General features: G+C 37.3%; 2 protein-coding genes across 13 annotated transcripts in view; one reads left to right on the forward strand and one right to left on the reverse strand.

Annotated features, from left to right (window-relative positions):
* tgo (Aryl hydrocarbon receptor nuclear translocator homolog tgo) overlaps positions 1 to 21,025 on the reverse strand; it is a 56,613-nt gene extending 35,588 nt beyond the window's left edge. Inside the window, exons 1-2 of one of the 9 annotated variants that reach the window (XM_089860110.1) lie at positions 20,783 to 21,025; positions 20,470 to 20,518 (exon numbers count right to left, since the gene is read on the reverse strand). In XM_089860110.1, coding sequence (XP_089716236.1) covers positions 20,470 to 20,518; positions 20,783 to 20,831 — 98 coding nt within the window. In that variant the 5' untranslated portion in view covers positions 20,832 to 21,025. Of the gene's footprint in view, positions 1 to 12,893; positions 13,524 to 20,469; positions 20,519 to 20,782 lie in introns of those variants that run through there. The other 8 variants (XM_089860106.1, XM_089860113.1, XM_089860105.1 and 5 more) reach the window with 8 other exon arrangements.
* Positions 21,026 to 21,082: 57 nt separating this feature from the next.
* The window catches only part of LOC149609917 (homer protein homolog 2-like), a 179,632-nt gene continuing 179,218 nt past the window's right edge, over positions 21,083 to 21,496 (forward strand). For all 4 annotated transcript variants that reach the window (XM_089860117.1, XM_089860119.1, XM_089860118.1 and 1 more), the window contains exon 1: positions 21,083 to 21,249. In XM_089860117.1, coding sequence (XP_089716243.1) covers positions 21,224 to 21,249 — 26 coding nt within the window. In that variant the 5' untranslated portion in view covers positions 21,083 to 21,223. The remainder of the gene's footprint in view (positions 21,250 to 21,496) is intronic.

Consider the following 21,496-nt stretch of genomic DNA (forward strand, 5'->3'; position numbering starts at 1 on the left):
TTCCACTTTAAATACACATTTAGTACAATGGTTCTCTATATCCTACGGAGTCCTTAACTTAATTAGCACATCTTAAATTGGGATTTTGTTCATGAAGTTTTAACTCTCTTCGTTAAATGAAATTGAATGAACGTAATGGCGAAATAATTTCAAATCACGAAAAACACTAGCAATCTTCGCTTCTACGGAGGTTAAGTACAACCTATGCTTTAAATCTAACCCCGGACGTTGTTGGTACATACCACGAAAGGCATAAAACTAAATTGTCTTAAGGCCCTAATGAATAGCCGCAAAGCTCGGAAAAAGTGGTTATTTCATAGGATAAAAAAAAACAATTAACCCTTATAGATTAGGGTGTAAAGACGGTCATAATTCATCGATATTTCTGTCATATATAGGGTTTTTTTTTACTTCTTTTATGTAGTGGGAAAAAATTTCTTTTTTTAATTTATACGAGCTGCAGTGAAGTAGAAAAAGAAGTGTATAATTTTGGGTCTCGGTTTATTAAATGCGTCCTCACGATTTTGCTCCCTTCCTTGTCCGACGCGCCGAGTAAAAAAATAGAGAATGAGCCAAAAAATCAAGCTCCTTTACGTGTGGAACAAAAATTTGGTACTGTACAATACAAAAAAAAAACAAGTTGGGAAACTAAAACAACCTCTCCCAGTCGAGACGCGATTAAGAGGTTTTATTAATTATTTTAATCGTCATTAATTTACCTTAATTCTAGTTAAATCGTTTTAAGAAAGGCAAAAATTACTTTCTGCGAACACATTTGCTCCGATTTGCCAATTGCGAACGCGGTGACAGACACACAGATACGTCCAGTGTAATACCTCTCCGTGACATCATCGTCACTCGGAGAGTTAAAAAAAACCCGTAAAGAAATTGAAACGGCAAAAACAGTACTAATTATTGCTAAAGAAATATATAGAATATATCGAAAAATTAGATCGGACACCTTGTCGAATTTGGGCCAGAATTAACAGATATAGTGGCGACGCGAAACAGATATATTAGCGAAGTGAAGAATATTATTATTTCAGGTTTATTGGTGCGTCATTTTATCTTGACTGACTGCAGGGGATGACTTAATTATGGTCTTATAAACATAAGGAAGGCTATAATACTTTTTTAAATTAAGTTAATATGATGCGGAACAATTTGTGGTGAATCTTGTTTTGAATGAAATGGTTGGTGGACTAGATCCCAATTTGATCCGCGTTGGGAAACTTTTTTTATATTAAAATTGCAACTTACTCGTTTGATCTATTTAAGAATTAGGGTAAGGTGTTGGAAAGTAATTCAAATACACTTTCTGTTAAGTTCTATTATTTGTTTACAATACTATGGATTTCTATTATTTGTTTACAATACTATGGATTTCTATTATTTGTTTATAATAGGGGCAGATGACACTATGAATTTCTGCAATTTGTTTACAATAGGGCGGATGACACTATGAATTTCAATATCTGCAAATTAAATAAAGTTTAGACACGCTCCTACGAATGTGTACCAACTAAACATTTTTAATCATAATACTTCAGAATCCCTTTTAAAGGTAACTTTGACTTCGAACGTGGATCCAATAATTTTAGACTTTGTGGGTACAAAATATCAAAAAGGACTATTTATTTTCAGTTTGCATAATTTAACTCTAATACTAGGCGGCCTATAGTAGTATTTCGAAATAGTCCTACTGAAGACGAGTCATCCAAAACGAAGAGCAACATTTTTTTCGATTCGAGAGAAGGCAACCTACTAATTTAAAACCACTTGGAAATCCCTTATATTGCAACATACGTTATCATATCAAGAAAAACACTTTAAAAGAGTATCAAAACTTAGCTGTTTTATTATTTTTTTTCCTTTTTTCCTTTCCGTCTAAATTTTTTGGGAGTAGGAAAATTGGCGGGTCACTCAACCCGTTTGGGCTGCCGAGAAATGCATGGCATAGCAGACATTTTCTTCTTATATAATAGATATAATAGAAAAAGCTTAAAGCTGTGGCTTAACAGTGGCTACGAAGAATGGCCAACTTATACACTACACTATACTATACAGTATCGCCGAGGAGAAGTAAAACCGCGCCTGCTATTATGAAGCGTAACATTTTCTTTTATATAAAAAAGTTTTCCCCGTAATCGACTAGGTATATACGGGTCTTGGACTAAGTAATTTAGAAGTTTCGATCATGCCAAGAAAAAAATATGCTTCGAACCGATCTCCTTCTAACCTATTTACGAAGTGATTCAGAACCCAAACTCAGCTGTAAACGAAGCTAGACTATTGTTTCGGAGAACTCTTCTGAACTGAATAATAATAATATTGTCTTTAGCTTCATTTTCTGTACGCTAATTGAGAACGCGTGGACATCGTGACATTTCGGTTAGAATTCAACAAGTTTGTTGAAAGCCAAAGATTGTGTGGATTCGCCTATCACGCGTGTTTTCACGAGACAAGCTTTTGCTGAGAACCCTTTGACTAAAGGTCAAATAAAAATTTGAAGCTATACAACCAGTTTTTATTTACATATTTCCGAAAATCGATTTATGATATAACTGGTACCATTTAATTGATTTACTTAAATTGATTTAATTATGCTAAAAGTAACCAGTAGTAAATAGTCTAATAATACGAACAAAGTGACTTCACCGACGTCACCAGTCTAGTCTGGATAGGCCTTGTCGAAAATAATTTATTAAATTTTTTTTTTTCTAATTTTAATTTTTTTCTTGGTATCAAAACTTCTTTATTTATTTATCCAAACTTCGGTAGTGTGTTCGTTTTTTAGGAGAAGTCAAGGGGGAGGGGAGGGGAGGGTGTAGGGGACGAGGTGGGCCACTCTCCCAGTTTCAGATAGGTATATAACTTTGGGGAGAAAAACTTCGTCACGACTTCTTTCTCGGGGGTCAAGAGGTGACCCTCCGCGCGTGAAAAATATTTTTTCGAGTCCCGCGAGAACCGCAGCCAGTCAAGAAGAGGCCCCGGGAACCGCTTAGTTCCATCCCAAAACAGAATTACAGGCAACGCTACTATAACGTGATAGATCGCGCGGCGTTATCACTAGACCGTCGAGAGTTTCCGACAGTTGGGAACCAACTTTTGTTTCAAAACCGGCAGGCTTTTAAAAGAAGTGAGAGACACTGTTATTATTGTAATGGTAACCCAACCAAACACCCACGGTCTAATATTATTGCCAGCTTGTTGTAAACAGGGTAGGCTAATGATTCTCTACCATACCTCTAATGGCGCGCAGCGATAGAGCGATGGTACCTTTTCAGAAACAATCCTGATATTATTATAAAGCGGCTATGCATGTTTATTTATCGTCTTATTTGGTATCAGACACGACAGTGTAATTCTTAACTGGTGGCTTCCTAAATAAAAAAAAATTACTACAAAACATTTTAGGCCGGTGCATCAATTTAAGTAGAAAATCAGTTTTTTTTCCTCAAATCGCATCGTAGGGTGGTTGGTTAAGGGTTCAAGCCAGTCAGACAGTCAGTGTAAGGGGTGAAACTTTAACTATTAAACCTTTCATCATCTTGTTTCGTGTATAAGCGGGCAAACTCTTGTCTGGCGAATGTATACGTATTTACGTTCTCGGAGTTAACCGTACGTAACTACTGTGGAGAGAGGTTGAATGGCTCTCCATCAAATACTGACCTTTTGTGTTTTTTTTTTTTTTTTTTTGCTAAAATATCCCCTCTGTTCTCCCCGAAGACCCTCCAACCATCCTCCACCAGTAATATTCATCCCCATCATTCTCAACTTAGAACTGGCAATTTCAACTCGTCTTCGAGAATGTATATATAGTCAACTACAAGTCTGTTTAAAAAGTTTCCCCCTTCGAGCTACTAGGTAGAATTTCTTGTCAATTTTAAACTAAAGAGGCATTGATTCTTCCTTCGAAAGAGAGGGTGGTGGAATTTAGATGGTGCACGGAGAGGAGATACATTAGTTATTGAATCCAGGTGCGGGTAAATTCAATACTGATAAGTGATTTGAACAAATATTACATCCGCCATTGGTGGTGGTTCGCTATAGGTGGGTGGGTACTGACTCTCGACTTGCACTATATTATATGACTAAGTTACAATTTATGTAATGGAAAACTAGTTTAACAATATTAAGCTTAGGGTCCAGTCTAAACTTGAAAGCACCCCACCCCCCTTAATTTCTTACGGTCCTTTCATAAACACCCTGTATGTCTCTTATTCGCCTGCAGACGGAAATTCGTTTCATAGTAGACACGGAAAAGCATATTGGTTTTGCTTTTCACGAGGTTTAGACCACTTTCATTTAATCGTCTATACACGCAAATACCATTGCAGCTACAAAAAGAAACTTCATAAAATTTTCATAAGCCCTTTACGGACAATTAAACTTAAGTTTCAGTATAGGCAAGGCACTATGCATTTATGATATGAAAGTAGGTCAAATGTTACCCAAAGTTTTAAACAAATTTGGTATATTTGCCGGGAATTTTTACAATGTCTAAATTGTAAATGTGTGCCGAGTATAAATCTCTTCAATATAGACGTATAATGGAATAACTCGTAATGGTTTCTTTTTTCTTTCTTCTTACATTTTCTTTTGATAGAGCAAAATGTAAGATTAAAATTGTCATATTGAGGAATGATTCTTTCGCGTGAACAGAGGGTCAGCCAGAGTTTATCGGAGATAGAGGGACATCCCCTCCCCCCTTCCTCCCGTACAACCAACCTTCTCTTCAGAAACTAATTTATATTTCGATGCCAGTGGTGGTATAGAATCTCGGTCCTATATGAGGTTGAAGGAGAAAGGGATGGAGTGGTAACCCCATATCTATAACGTTGCCTCTGTACTCCCCCCTACGGAACGGAACGGCACCGAAGTCCTCCCAGCATCCTCAGCGTTTTGCTAGTGTCGTACAGTACGGAATCGTCGAGAACGCCCCCTCTATCTTAAAAATTGAAGCTAGTTCTTATGCAAATACAAAGGCGCATAGCGCTTAACAATCGCCTACCGAAGTGTGCGCGAGGTACTCTGGGAGAATTTCAGTACCGCTTATGACCAATCATCAATTCTACTCCATCTCTTACCTCCTTTCTCCCTGGTACAAGTAACCGTGCGACGGAGGACAGAAATTTCTCCAGAGAAACGGAGCGAAGTTGACGGAATTTAGGGGAATTCTGCCAAGTTTATCTAATGCGTTTCGGGGTTGTTATTACGTTTATAAGCGTGGGCTGCAATATATTCCGAACTTAATACATTAGTTAAGTTTAATTAACTTTTAAGTTTTGCGAAATTTTTACGCGTGGGTTTGCGTTAATTAACATTCAGGATTTATTTTAAGTTTAATTAATCTTGGTAGCTCGATTCGTGAATTGGATTCGTATTAATGTGTCCGTTAGTATTCTGACTTCTGTCCAACATTTTGGAATATTATTTTTATAATTATGTTCCTGTAAGAAATCTTAATCACTCGTATATTCATTAATATTGTAGATAGATAGTAATATGGTTCAATTTAAAATTTTCGTTTTTTATACGCTCTTCTGAATCGATAAGATAAATATTGTAGCCCATGCAATTTTAGCTTCATATTTATACAAAATATCTAACTTAAACTTAAGTACGTATAAATTTTCATCGTGTAATATCAGCGCTTTTAAACCGGCAAACCACGCAACCCTAAAAACTCATGAATTCAGTATGTTATCGCTGAATATTGAAAATTGGTCATGCCAATTCACCTTTCCCTAAAATATACATACACTAACATTCAAAAAATTATCCGGCGGCACAAAATAAAACGTTTCTCGGCCCCTTTAAAGTCACGTGTCACGGAAAGTGAACTTTGAAATAAATTTACGTCACGATTACAAAATTGCTCCGTCCTTTATTTTAAAGAAACCCCTGCCTTTTTTGTTAGAAATGAGTATATTCTTGGTAAATCCGCCTAAAAAGATAAGGTTTTGCATCATCCGTTGGTATATAGATATGCAAATACGTAGCTGTGATGTCTCGCCGAGCAGATAATCTAATACACACACTATAATTTATATTCAATTTTGCCCCTTTCAGTTTCTTTACATTACTACTACTTTACAAAAAGATCTTCTGGGGCGTAACCACCTTTTATTAGGCATAAAACAACATGTACGGATTTTCTTACGCAATTGAAATTTTATGGTAATTTCTACAAACGCGTGTTTTTATAACTAAAGTGAGTCTTTCCGAACAATTTAACTGTGTTTTCTTTTTTTTTAATCGAGTTTCCCTAAAAAAAAATGTATATATGTTTATGGTAATTTTCGTCATCTGGGTATGTCGCGAAAATGGGTAATTTTTCGATGCGGTTTTAATTAAATATTTTTCCATTAAATATACTTAAATTTTAATTATTTCCTGATTTAAATTATCTTGGCATCCAATAAAGGGGTAATTATGTCGGTTTAACATAACGTTATTGCGTTGCGCGTGTTATCATTTATTTCTCAAGATACCGGTTCTAAAATATGTCATTAAAATAGACATATTTTTTGGTATTTTACAGTAAACATTTAAAACCGGTTTTCGGCGGTTGTAATTTGCAATCAATGTAATCATAATAATAATTATTATTATTATAAGAAAGACGCGACTTTGACTGTCTGTATGTAACGCTGACCGATTTTCGCTTATTGTTCCGCGTCAGTGTTTAGCGAAGTTTAAGGCATAAATTTGACCATTTAGATAGCTCGCCTTCATTTTCAACGAGACGCCACTATTCGGAGGCATATTGATATCCACGCGTAAAAACTTCAGTATAAAGTTTAGTGAAATTCCAGCCATAATTTTGACCAATTAGGAGAGACTAGATAGCGCGCCTTTAAATTGCGCTTGTAAAGGTTGGCGGCGTCTCGTTCTCACGAGGTAGATTATTAAACAATCATTTGGAGCTGCAGGGGTCGATCTTAGCGGCGTGACGGACCCCGCGAGCGCGCGATCCGCCTTATTTGGTCATTGGCGTTGCCACTTTAACCGAGGCGTGGTCCAGAAGAGTCGCCGCTTTCCCCTTCATACATCTCTTGTTTTATTGTTCGGAATATGGACTCTCATTACCCAATGTTATTACTCACTTTAAATTATGTTATTGAAAAAGCGGCTTATTCCCGCTTAAATACCTCAATCTGCCTTTAGAAGAAATTTCGCTAATAACCTACCTACTCAACAATTACTGTCAATTACTGTTGGTTGGCAATGCATGCAAGTCCAACGTTATAAGCTTGACAATAGGTAGTGCTTACTAAAGGTGCTATTCGGCGTTCGCGAGTTCGGAGCTAAGCCTCGGTAAAGATATTTTTCCTTATAAGCTATAGTTACAGATAGGGTATCAGAATGTCAATTCCTCATTTCATACGATTCAATCGGTAAAATACGATACCAGTTGCGAAAAAACACGATAAAACGATAAAGGTGTAAGAATTTCGTAAAACTGCGAAATCGAGTAATTTCGCCGGTTAATCCGCGGCTATCTGTCTACGTGTTGAAATCCTCGATTTAGTTGAGAAAAAAAATGACGTTTTTTATCAAAAGTGAAATTCATCCTTGAAACCCATTTTATCGTAATTTATACATATTATATGCCTACAACGCGTCATTATTATACTCTATATCTAATGTCATACAGACTGAGTGCTCACTGTTCCGTTCTGGTTTTTCTTTCAAAAATGTCTATTGATAGAACCGAGTCAAAAAGAGCATAGATAATAGATAGCTTAATATAGGCCTATAGAAAGAATGTAAAATTGTCGCGGGAAGAGCTATAGACTATTCATAACAGCCATAATTTAGCCCATGCCGAACATAAAAGGACGCTTGGACCGCACACACAAAAAAAAGGTATAAAATAAAAAAACCGAAAATGATTTTGATAGCGAACCTAGATTAAAACGACGAATAAAAGTTCTCGACCAAGCGGTTCTTTTTTTATAAAAGAGCCATAAACCACGTATCTTTATATCATTTAAAGGCAAAGACACACTCGTCCAAAGAACATCCCACTTAATTTATGCCAGCGTAACGCCATCGCATTTGTATAACTAGCTTCTATTTTTAAGACACGGGGGGAGTCCTCGACGTTTCTGTACCGTACGACGCTCCCGAAACGCTGAGGATGCTTGGAGGACTTCCGTGCCGTAAATGGGGGTAGGTAGGCAACGTTATAGTATCCCTCTCCCCTTCAAGTTCATACCATCCATATCGACGGCGACTCTGCTCTGCACTGTTTCACGAGACCAGTGAGACTACTCCTTTAGATGCCATAACCGTAAGAGATAGTACATTTTGGCTTTGAAAACTGACGACGTACCTTTTGTAATACCGGGGAGTGTATTGTACGTAATAGAAAGGGTGGTTAAAGAGAGGAAGAGTGGAAGAGGGGTTGGCAAAAAATGGTCGTCGAAGTTGGAAGGAGGGGTGGGCACTATTATAATCTTTCCATAGTCAGCGAAAAAAAGTCAGCGTTGGAATTCGGTCGGCTCATAAGCCATGCATGCGAGGAGAAGCTCGCTGGCTGGCGAGGGGCGCTGGACTTTCCCCGCTGTTTATTGATCCGGTGGTACGTAGGGTCCCTCGTGTTAACCGTACAATACTTGGTTGCAGCCGAACCCCCCCCCCCCCATCACCACCACTGGCCCTACTTTACCCTAAGCCTTGGCCCGCCTCCGACCGACCGACGTACCTTACCTATAAGTTAGGCTTTGGCCGCCTCTGTCTCCCCCTTTCTCCTCAATACACGTGTCTTATACTAGACTTCCTTATACTTATCGATTCTAGAGCTACTCTACGCTTCGCGCTCTCTCTCGTAGATCTAAAACGCGCGCCCGCTATAATCTATACATAATATCGTCCCTTGTTCTACCGCCAACGTAAAGTTGATTAATTCAGAAACTATACTATACAATTTAGTTTAATCTCTAGACGAATTTATTTTTTTAATAACATTCACTTTCCCTTTCAACTTCGTTAATTTTCAAACGGATAAATTGGAATTGCAGATTCAATAGATAATTTGCACTAAAGGGACTAGTGAAATTTTCTCCACCGTTTCTTAACTTTGACCGCGTGCCCTTCAGGGTTGCCAATAAATTGCGAGAGCATCCAAGGTTTGTAACTGAATGATCCGAATCGAACAGAACTACAAGGTTGAAAATTTCAGTCTGTGGTTGGAATTGCACTCACAAATGACTGGCAACACTTTTCTGCACACTCATCTGTTTACGCCAAAGCAATTTACGTCTAAAAATTGCACCTATTAACCCCCACAACTGCACAAATTTACACTAAATGAGTTTACAACAAATTTATGTTTGATTATACTTAAATTTTGGAAACTTCAAATCATTTGATATCGCGTCAACAATCGCCGATTATTCTCAAACATCCTCACGAGGTCAAAAATTATCCATACTCAGATACGATTGCTTGCCTCGCAAATTTACAATGTGTTTTTATTTACAAAACAAAGTGCGGATTGAAATTGGGTTTTTGAATGCTTTGGATTCGTGCGTTTCGTACTTGGCCTAGTACTGTAAGCCCTCCTTCTCTTTCAGGTCGCTTTTATAATGGCACATTGGAATTGGGGGTTTACTTATGGGGAAAAGTGGGGGAGGAAGAAGGTTATATTCTAAGTTGGCTGACCAAGGCCCCCTTAGTACTACCTTCGGGTTCTGACCAAATACATTGTAATACACGCAACTATGTTGGTAGAATAGTATAGTCTATGTATGTATGTATACTTCCTACTAAAGTTTTTTTTTTACCTCCTGTTGGTACGGAGGATTTTGTACTGGAGAAGAAATTGGTTCTTTTGTTTTGGTATATTTGAGTTCACATCTATTATCAAAATATTGGGTTTAGTCAGTTGTAAACATAGAAGACTTCTAAATTAACGTTGAAAAGAAGGTTTTACTACGGGATTTTTGATCCTTCCAAGATTAAATGGAAAATCTCATTTAAAATCAAAAAGCCGCCTTTAATGAAAAATGTCATAAAAAATTAAAAATGCTTGGCTTTAACTGAAAATATTATAATAAACCATAGAAACTATAATGGTAAAGCTCTATAAGAGTAAATTAGAAAAATTCAAGAATACTCTAAATGCAAATATCATTGAAAAATAACTAGTGATATATTGGTTCGTGGCTAATTTATTGATTTGTACCGATAAATCAGTCAAAAATCGGTTGAAAATCTTTCGATATCAGTTTCATTGGATTAAATAATCGGTTCTACGAAAGCTTCAATATCGGCATCGTTGGTTAATTTACGGTATCGGCCATCTGCACTATTGAAAACCATACAAATCACTAACCGAGTGTAACACGGATTATCAAATCAAAATTACCACAAAAAATCAAATTGCTCTCTAGAATGAATAGAAAATAAAGTTTATTTTAATTTGACAACAATAAATCGGGAAGTTGAAATAAACGAGTTAAAATTACTGAAGTTGGAATAAATAAATGTCTGTATAGATACAAGTTATAAGCAACATCAGGAAAAAATGCTGGTTAAGGCATATATATATATGGCGATAAAATCGCGTTAGCTAAGGCAATTTTCCATTACATAATATTCCAATATTTATATAAATTACAATAGCGTATCGAATCAAATTATAGTTTCGCAAGGCCGACCGCCCACCCACCCGCCAGTTTTTGAACCCCTAATTTCCCACTTTCAACAAACTAAGGCCAGGGGGGTCCTAAGGCGGGTCTTAGAATGAAAAATAAAAATGGGTCCTTATTACGTCTCCACGGGTAAATCCTCCTTGCACGCGATGTCCGGCCAAGGGCCTAAGCGGGGGCGGGAACTATAGAACAGAAACGGCCCCCGCATCTCGAATTTGAAGAAATAGCTTTTTCTTCCCCTTTTATTTTATTTTTTTCTTTTTACGCGGGGCCGGGGTAACCCAACGACGTATTCCTCGAGTATAGAATATTTAATACTCTGTTATGGGAATAAAAGTAATGGGCTTCAGGATTCTGCATATGGAAAGAAAAAGGAGAAAAAATGGGCGTGTTTTCACTGTTTTTGCTTCGCCAGTAAAATTACGGATACCCAGAGAGGGGAAAAAAGTAAAGAAAAGAAACGTACATAAACGCCACCGAAATGAATTAAACCGAAAACATTGGCAGTATGAAAAAAAAAAAAGAATCTAGAGAAATTGTAAAATTTTGAAAAAAAAAAAAAAATATATTTATTTTAAAAAATCTCAAAATAATATAGGGGGTCTAGAGACATTTCCTCATCTGTTTCTTAACTTTGAAGGGATGCACTGAACTATATTTTTAATCTTTTTTTAATCAAAAGAGCGTATAAAATAAAGAATGTATCAAATTTCTCCATTAATTTATTTTAAAATAAAAACCTCTGTGACAATATAAGAAAAGCTTAGATTTCCTATACGCGAATGTAATATGAGAAAAATATTCGCATAAATCTCAAATATTAGAATGTTAGAAATTTCCCCAATAAATCACACGCGCATTATACCCGTCTACGTTAAAAATTAAACGCGATAAATCTCAAAAATCCTTGTGACAATGTTTTATGAAATTTCTAACGTAAATCTCAAAAATATCTCTGATGATATTAGAACCCAGTTTAAATCTCAAGTCACAAATATAATTACTTATCCCCGACTTTGGTTACCCTTATTATGAATTAAAATCACACGCATTCTAGATGTTAAATTAGAAACATTTCTGCATAAATAATCAAAAATCCCTCTAATCTCGCCTGTCTCGTAAAAACAATAAAAACTTTTTTTTTCTTTTTTTGGTCTATTCTTCAATATGACTCTAACTTTTCATAATCATTCTTTCTGATACGGAGGAATTGTATAATAACTTTGGACTTATCTGCTTTAGACCATAGTGTAATTTTACCTTATATATATTTTTCTTTTATATACATAAATTTTTTAGTTGTATTCTTTTTTTCTAGTTCGTTTCATGAGAAAAATATTTTTCTGGTAATACAATTTTCCAACTTTATTTCTAAGGGTATATATATGTTTTTTGTTCCGCGAGTTTTTATTTTTTTTATTTTTGTACTGCGGAATATATGAATCTTTAACGACGTTATAGAGGGATTTTGCCCAGCCTAAAGAATACGGGGAGAATCCGAGAGGGGATTGGGGAAGCTTGTTTTACCGAGAGCTTTTTGTTTTTTGACTAGGCTTAACAAGAGTAAGGATTTCCCTGGCCATGCCATACAGGGTTCTCCAAAAAACTACGCGGCGGTAACAGTGTAAACCTAGAATATATTTTATCGTGTCTGTCTACTGCGGCGGTGGTGGGTGGATACAGTGTAGAATTCCTATAGATATTGCATTCGGACGATGTAGAGTTTGTCGGTGCATTGTAGGAATTCGATTACTACTTAAAAACACGCCGCGTTGTCTGGATGGATGGAAAGCTTACGGAAATTTGAATTATTCCATTTATTGAAACTAATAGTGTATTTAAATTCATGTTTATTATCCGTTAAAAATTCATCTTCACTAGCTCCCCATCTTAACCGACGCCTGTAAAACTGTTTACACCGCTTGGCGCTTAACGGAGGCTACAGATTACAGTCATTTACAATTAAGGTGCTCAAAAAATGGTGAAATTAAACAGTTCTTTGGTAATTAATTTGTACTTGATCTTATCGAATCGAATGAAATAATCTTTTACAAAGATAACACCGTATATTTATTATTATCAATGCCGCACCGTGATTATTTCGTCACGTGATTATTGCGTCACGCGTATTATCTAAACGCGAAACGACTTGAAAAACCTTAATTTTTGGTTAATTTTCGTTAATTTATATTAATAAGTATCGAATAGTGTATAATTGACACTTACATAAACCTCCTACGTTTGCTGTGTGGACTCGTAGGCATTCCTATCACTTGCGGTTGACTCACAACGGGTCCCACCGGTAAAGGACCCATGGGTCCAATCCCTGGTCCCATAGAAGTTCCGATGTACGTTGCGGGGGGCGTATAATGCGGGGGTCCCGCGTAGGTAAACATGATTTGATAACTTAATAAATTCTGTCTTTATCAACAAATCGGCGTAAATTTAATCGTATCCATATTTTTTCTGAGTTTAAAACTTCACAAGGCACTTCATTATTCCAGCATTTTTACCACTTAAGTTATGAATAATAATATTTGAAAATAATTGAAACGCAGCATCAGGATTGGAAAGCCCCGGCGCTAGGCTTTTCCGGTGGTGAATCGAACGCGTGTTTTTAGCCTCGTGGCTACAACGCCGCCGTTTCTAGCAATATTTTGCTTCAACAGCTCGATGAGGTCGAGTGAAAATGCGCGCCGGATTTTAGCTTATCTGGATTCTGAAAAGAGGGGTTATAGTACAAGGCTCTCTCTTCTAGTCCGTTGCTGTACTCCGTACGCGTACGTTCGTTCCTCTATCGCGACTGAGAACCGAATGTCTGGCAGCGCTCGAGCTCTTTTCCTCTCTCCTCTCTCTCTCTCTTTGCTTGGTGGCGTTTTTGAAAAGGTGGGATTGAAAGTCAGCTTGCTTTCTCCCCTCCCCATCTCTCTGTATTCTCTCTTGTCGAAAGGGGGTTTTTGGTTGTTATACCTTAGCGTTAGGTGCCGTGGCAGCTATACGAAACGCCGGTACTACACAATGTAGCCTCGCCTCTTTTTTGGTGCTCCTACAAAACCACCCTCTGTATAGCTTATAGGTCTTTTTTGGACATTCGAGAAATCGAAATTTTTGGAGGTGAAAAGGGTTTTGTTTTAGGGATTTGTGTCAGATTGATGTAGTAGTCGTAGTAGTATCGGAGATAGACGGCCTGATTTTTGTTTTATTCCCATTCGTATTGACGTGGGTCAGTATTGCTTGCTTATTTGACTGGATCATACACTCTCTCTTGAGATCAAAAGACAAGACCGATAACACAATCATCCACCACTCTAGCGATAATGGTTTGCAATCATATTTCCCATGGGAAAAATGGTTTTCAATTTGGGGGCAAACCAAAAGTCTCAAGAGCTATTTATATATATAATTTCCATCAGTTTCTTTGTCTGGGCCCTCTGAAGACGTTCACGCACTTTCACCAACGACGTGAAAAATTATGGACTATTACATTATTATTGTAGCTAAAATATTGCCTTTTCAACTTTAGACCCAGTTTGGGGTCCGTGGCCCCCTACGCTATTCTTGCATTTTATTTCATCAATACGTTTCGCTAGGTTTTTCCCACTCACTCTTTTGCAGAAATGACTAAACGTTTACTTTCGCAACTTGGGTTTTAGAAGAACTCTGTACTTCCAAAGTCTTGCAAAAAATGGAGATGTCATAGAATTGAACTGATACGAGACAAGCTATTACCGCAATGAGAGACGATCCGTTACGCGTTAGTTTTACGCTTTGTGAAACCATGTTTAAACGTCTGACCGACCAACTTGTTCAAATTTTTTTTCTCTCCAATTTTATATTATTCGGGCGCAAAAAATATTATTCATAGAAGGAGGGAATTTTTAAGGGGGCCATGTAAAAAAATAAGTAAAGGTAGGGAGAATAAAAGCGCGGGAAAGGGAGAGGTTGGTTGTTACGGACGAGTCATATATTCATCCTAAAAATTTAATGGAGAAATTAGTTTTTAACGAAACAGTACACGCTTGGCCAGAAGGGAAATTCATTTTTCATCTAAGTTGATAATACGGATAAAGGGGTGGGGGGGGGGAATTTATATTAGAGACTATTAATCGTAATTATTACGAGGAGGCGTTTGTAATTAGTGAAATTAAAGCTTAAAGCAAAAGGGGCGGGTTCTAGTTTATCCGCAAACAAGGTGAGGAACAAGCGGTACAAAACCCAGAAAAATATATACTTTTATTTCTTCTTTAATTTTATTGTCGTGTTTTGGGCTTAATTACGATGGTATAACGGTACTAACGAGGTAGCTCGGTGTACTTGTTAATTTGGTGTACGGGAAAGGTTAACTTTTGTTAATTGGATCTCATTTGCGCGTAAACGCTATATGGTTAAGTCGTTGACACCAAAGACGTTTATTAGAACGTTTTAAGCGGTGTTGATGGGACACGCGCCTATACGGCATAATTATACACGTGTTAAATTATATTCGAGCCTCTCATCAAATTGTTTTTAACACATACAATTGGTTCAAGAGTTTTTTTCTATGCAAAAATAGTTTTTGCAGTTAGTTTATATGACAGGTTTTTACTTAATGGCCAAAAACGTATGTTTATTCATTGTGGCAAAAAGCTACTTCATTACCCATTTGGTCAAACTGTTCTCGCAATTTCTGCCTACACACGTATAATTGCGTAACAAACAATACTTTAAAAGCATCAATGGCGACATACTTCCTTCTGATCATTTTAAAACTCCATCACCAAATAATCCCCATGCATGCAGCATGCAGCGGGAGTGGGACCTTATCATCATCGGTTTGGGGGTTGTATGTTGAAAAGCATTCACTCACTCTCTCAACGATGACTTTTTGTCATATTCAAAACAGCCTAATGAAGCGTTGACAGGCTGTGGGAGGGCATACGTCGTTGGGGTGCGGCACGCACTTTGTCAAAGCCGAGTTTCGATCTTTTTCATCTCTCTCCGAAATACCATCCTGAATCTTTACCGTAACTTACCCAAGGCGCAAATCGAATCTAGGGCCATAGACGGAACGCACCTACAACGTTATCCGTGGTAGACTCTGGCGGTGAGAAACGAGACCCCCATCACTCCTATAGAATCCCTGATCCCGTTCTTTACTCGGATCCCTCTGCCTCTTCCATCCTCTTTTCGATCATAGCGGATGAGACATTCTATTTTTTGAGGGGGCGTTCACCAACCCCCTCCCCCCACTCTATTCCTTCCCTCGGTGGTTCTTTTGAACACGGCGTGTCGACTCCAATCGAATCGGCATTTTCACGCCTATCCGATTCGCCTCTTCCTCCTTTCATACTCTTTTCATTCGGACCTTCTTTCTCTACCCTTGTGTTCTCCACCGAGATTTTCACAGCTTTCCATTGACCAAATGAGTTTCAAGCTTAAACCATAAGTTCATAAGGTATGTTCATCCATAAGTTTGTCACTGGTTACGGAGAGCTTGTCATGAAGTGTCGTAGGTCATAGATTCAGGGTAAAGCGACGCCTGGTGAGGCGCTGTACAGACGAAATAGGGTTCTCGAACTAGCTCGAGCTGTAAGTCTCTAGCATTACGAAGTATAGGTGGTGTTCATACTTATGGAACATATCTTATAAACTTATGCTAAAACTAAGAGCAAAATGCCGCTTTGGGGATTCGAAACTTGCAAAAGGAAACCTCACAAAACGGTTCTATTATATTACACCGCGATTTTCCCGCAAGCTATTCATAACCATTTGATTAAGTAATCTCCAACCGCAATTGCCATACATTTCCATATAGTTGTGTTTATAATTGAAGAAGAAAGAACCATTTAATAAGGTCTTTTCATAAAATTATCGTTTGACTAATTCACTGTTGAGATATTTTAAGATCTTACGGTTATTAACAAGTTGAATGTGAAGTCTTGGAGATGGGAAGTTTATTATATATATTTAGATACGGAGAATTTGAATATCCACTTTTTTGATATTCCTACAAATGTTTTAAACCTTAAAATAATAGTTTAAGTGATTACATCGTCCCTACTCCACCCTATTTGAATTTCCCATCATATACACACGAATCCGGCATTCACGAATCAGTAATTTCGCTATTGCAAACAGCATGAATCGGTGCAGCGAAATTACGCTTGTCAAACCTTTCTACAAATGTACTGCAGAATTGCTAACCAAACACCCTGAACTGACGCTTCCACTATCAGTTCATTAGAAATGTGCTTTTCGAATATGATTGGATAATTTTATAGCCGACCGGAATATCAATGAACAAAAAATTAAAATATACAGGTTCACGCGTTGCGAGGCAATGTCATTCCCCCCCCCCACTAACAGCTGCCGTTATAAATTGCTGTTAGTCTGAAAAAGGCATCATTGAACTGTCAGACGACGTGTCCTCATTCGTGAGACATACCAGATAAACGTTATATGTGACTGTGTACGTATGAAAAAGTTATAAAAAGTATGATATGTATGCAAATAAGAAACAGCTTCAGTCAAAGGATTCCAATTTTAGCTCTTAGTAAGTCACTATAGCATTACGAAGTATAGGTAGGTCATACTCATGGATAGTACGTAAAGACACTCATTTATGGTTGCTATGTTACTTATAATGACACGGGAACTAAATGGCTATAGTGTTGTATAGATATGCCAAGTTGTAGGTACGCTTGTACTTTTTAATTATCGCCCATAAAAATTCAAAAAGTTAAAAGAAAACTTTCTCGTGGGAAAATAAACGGACAGGTCGTGCTGCGCTAACGATTTTAGCCTTTTATACTTTACTCTTTCTCTCTCTCTCTCAGCTTCTTTTTATTTAAGAGTTATTTTTTTTTTGGTGAAAACGCGTTAAGTCTACTTGGGCATGCAATATCTTCTTCAACTCGGTTGTAGAAACATTGTTTTTAATAGCGAGTCAGACATTTCAATAAAGAATTTCTATACGTCTGTAAAAACATCACGAAAAACAAACTAACCTCCCAAATGGTTTAAAGGGATAACGAAATAGAGAAGAAAAGAGTTGTTTTGAATGTTTAAAATAAATTAAAAATAAGTTGTTTTTCTACTTTATTATCCCTTTAAATAAAGTTATTTTCATTTTCAAAGGAACAGCCTTATATAAATAATTTCTGAATAAAATATAATATTTAAACGGCCTTGTCACGGAGAAGTATTACACTGGACGTGTCTGTGTGTCTGTCATCACGTTTGCAGTTAGCAAATCGGAGCAAATGTGTTCGCGGAAAGCAATTCTTGGTTTCTTTTTCCATCGTTAGGATTAAGAAGTAGGGTTACGAGAAACGTCTAGCGTCCCCCCAACCCAATGGCATGGTAGGGCTTCCACCAAAGGTTCACGCAATTGCGGGTTATCTTAGCATTTATTGTGAATCAATCGCTTTATATACCCTAAATTTCCGAGGCATACGTTTGAATTCAACCATGTTTAAAATGATTTTAGGAATAAAGTTTCTTAAAATGATTTAACTAGAATTAAGGTAAATTAATGACGATTAAAATAGTTAATATCAATTATATTTATTTAATTATTTAAGAAAAACCTCTTAATTTCGTCTCGACTAGGAGAGCTTAATTTTGGTTTCCCAACTTGTTTATTTCGTTTCACAATTGTAATTCACAATTATAAGGAAACAAGGTTGATTCTATTTTACTTTTTAATATAATATAATATCGGTATATTAAAAAGTGACGTCTCCCATTTTGAAATATATTTAATACACTGTATTAGTGGAATGGAAAGTGAAAAAAGTAACCAATCAGGTTTTTCTTTGGGCAGCTGTCTCGATTTTTGCTTTTGCGTAATTATTATTTTGTTGTAAGGGAAATTGCAATTGGTAAATGGTAAATTTTGCTAACGGGGGGGGGGGTAGGGTAGAGCGCAGAGGTTAAGCCGCACCTGCCTTCAGCCAATTTCGTTTTCAGTTTTGTGATTTTTCTTTTTTTTTTCTTTTTAATCTTTTGATTTTCTAATTCTTTTCGTGAACTGTTCTCTCCGAGGGGTCGGACGTTTTTGAAAAAATGTGCGGGATTTCGAAATTCAATTTGATTTCCTTGAATTTTCCCGTGATTTCGTAGGTACGGGATTTTACGAATGACCGACCCCTCGGTTCTCTCTTTCTCCCGTTTCATTGGTGTACGTATAGTTGGTGGTGGTGGTGGTGGGGTCATTTTTATAATCGCGGTTAAATCCGACAATTAATCTCACGGAAACAATTTGCGTGGGTTTGATGCAAGATCCTTGTTAGAAAGAAAATATTGTGGATTTTTATAATTGATCATAGCACCAATTTTCTTTTAGGAACCAACCGTGTAATCACCGTTTTTCCGATTTTAATCAATCTGCCCTGTATCCTTCTTCCTGACTGTTTTTCCAAGTTGTTTAAAATTAACTGGCCACGATTGATTTTTCTTTATCCTTAGTGTCAATATACAAAGTCAAAAGTTCTGACTGACTGACTAAATGATTATCAACGCGCGGCTCTAACCGATTTACCTAGAAGGCTGAAAATTTGCTGGGACGTTATTCTTAAGTGGTATAGGCACGCACTACGAAAGATTTTTTAATCCACCGCCATTTTGGAAAATGACGACCAGAAATGTAATAAACTTTCTTTACGGAATAATGTCCGCGCATTTCAACAGATTTCTTTAATATTTAGCACACTGGTTCCCTATATCGTATAAACTGGCTTTATGGCTTTTGGGGCTTGATATGGAATAACTTGAGCGCGTTTCAACTGATTTCGTTAATATTTAGAATACTGGTTCCCATTATCCTATGGACGGGCCTTATGGCTTTTACGCCTCTATTTTCCGTCACATTTCAAAATGGCGCCCCGAAAACAATTGACCCGACGTAGGTGTGAAGCTTTTAAAGATTACGCGTAATCCCTTTATTATAATAATCGAAGGCACCGCGTTAACTGATTCCGCTGAATTAATAGCCAATCAACTTAGTCTGATAATGACGTCACAATATTGCTGGCCAGCTCTCAAAGCTTATCGATGGTCAAATCAAGAAGGAAACTATTTTCTTTTTAATTAAAGTTGATTGGCCAACAACGTTAATGTATTTTCCTCCAGGGGTTTCCCAACCGTTTTATTAATAAATTGGCCAAGAAACAAATGACTGAAGTCATAAGTATTGAATCTCTAAAGTTCATCTTTTAGTCAAAAGACAATGGTGTTGGAACAAGGACATATAGTGATAGATGATGACACGAACACGCGTATTTCTTTCTCTCAAGTTCCAACTCTATTGAATAGCGGGCCCGTAAATGGACTTTAAAGATCCGGCGCTTTTTTATGGTGGCGCGAATTCGGGCGTTAAAAAACCGTAGGAAAGGGTTATAGACATTTTTGCATAAATCGATTGAAAAAGCTGGTGCCATCTAGTCTAGCTTCTTCTAAATATTAGTCACCCACATCCCCAAGGTTACCTACCAGAAACGCGGGAAAAGACGGCGCGCCGCGACACTATCGCCATCTGTACGTCAGAATGTGAAATAGCGCTCGTTCGCGTTTTGTTTATATTGAAAATAATAATACGATTTGATCCAAATATCGAGTAGAAATTGTAAGAAATCTACTCGCTAATTACTAAGTAAGGAAATAATCTCACACTAGTTACATGCGCAAAGCCTATTTATTAACCAAAGAAACATATCATGCAATATTTTGAATCCACCAAGTTTTTGGATTATTTACAAGATGCAATTGAACTATTATTTACACACCAAAAGTTTACCCATAAACTATTATAAATTTCTCTTACTCTTTAAAACTTTTTCTCTTCTTATTAATCACACGATGAACATCAGATCCTTCAAAATTAATTAGTAATTTAGTTTTGACGCAATTATTAATTCAAGGTTTTTAAATGGAAGATGCATTAGGCTTATGTTTAATTGACAGGTTATCTAACGAATTGTTACTTGTTATTCTATATTTTCAGTTTAAACGAAGGTTACGGGTCGAAACCAAGAGTCAAAATGAATTTAAAAATTTCTAAGCCTCGGTTTCGTTACCATAGTATAAAAAAGGCCCAACAAGCATTTTCGACGATACTAGTGTCTGAAGAAAGTTACCTGGAACAGGTTGCGTTGCCGAGGTTGGTCCTGCAGCTGTGCTGGTCATAGCAGCTTTACTACGTCTCGTCTCTGTTCCCGGACCTTAAAGAGACTATAGTCGCCCGTATATCGCGACATTAATAAATAAAAACAATAGTGAATTATTTTTAAAGTAACGCGACGTGACCCCGAGTTTTAATAACCTTTTAATTTCGGACAAAACAAACAAGAGATATTCGGGGTACTATAAACAAGCGTGATGGCCGATTTTCTCGCCGTTCACCGCTAGAGAGGAGAAGGACCGAGAAAAACGGAACTTCGGAGACTCAAGTAGCGCCATCTGAAGAAGAAAAAGCGCCAAATCCAGCCAGCGATAATGGCTCCTGTTTAGAAGGAACACTCGCTCGTCGTGGAAGATTTCGGTTTTGTTAGCGCCTCGCCAAGCTACTCTCGACATAGATGACCAAGGATAGTGCCAAAATGGGGTGAGTACCTCGTTTATTTATTGTTTCAACGCGATACGACAGTGTTCGCGCCCGAAATTCGTCTACCGCCGTGCCTAACTCGTAAAAGTAGGCCTAACCATTGAACGTAGCTCCGTTCAAAAACGCCTCGCGGAGCGCGGGGCTGACTACATCGCGCTGTTGGTGTTGACTATATACACTACCCGCCTAAATACACCCCCTTTTTCTATTGTTTTTAACTGAGAAAATACCAGATTTCGTTCTTAAA

This window comes from Phalangium opilio, unplaced genomic scaffold (assembly GCF_054372755.1).
Source record: "Phalangium opilio isolate 3A_F unplaced genomic scaffold, DU_Popi_V2 ptg000344l_1, whole genome shotgun sequence".
NCBI classification, from domain to species: Eukaryota; Metazoa; Arthropoda; class Arachnida; order Opiliones; family Phalangiidae; genus Phalangium; species Phalangium opilio.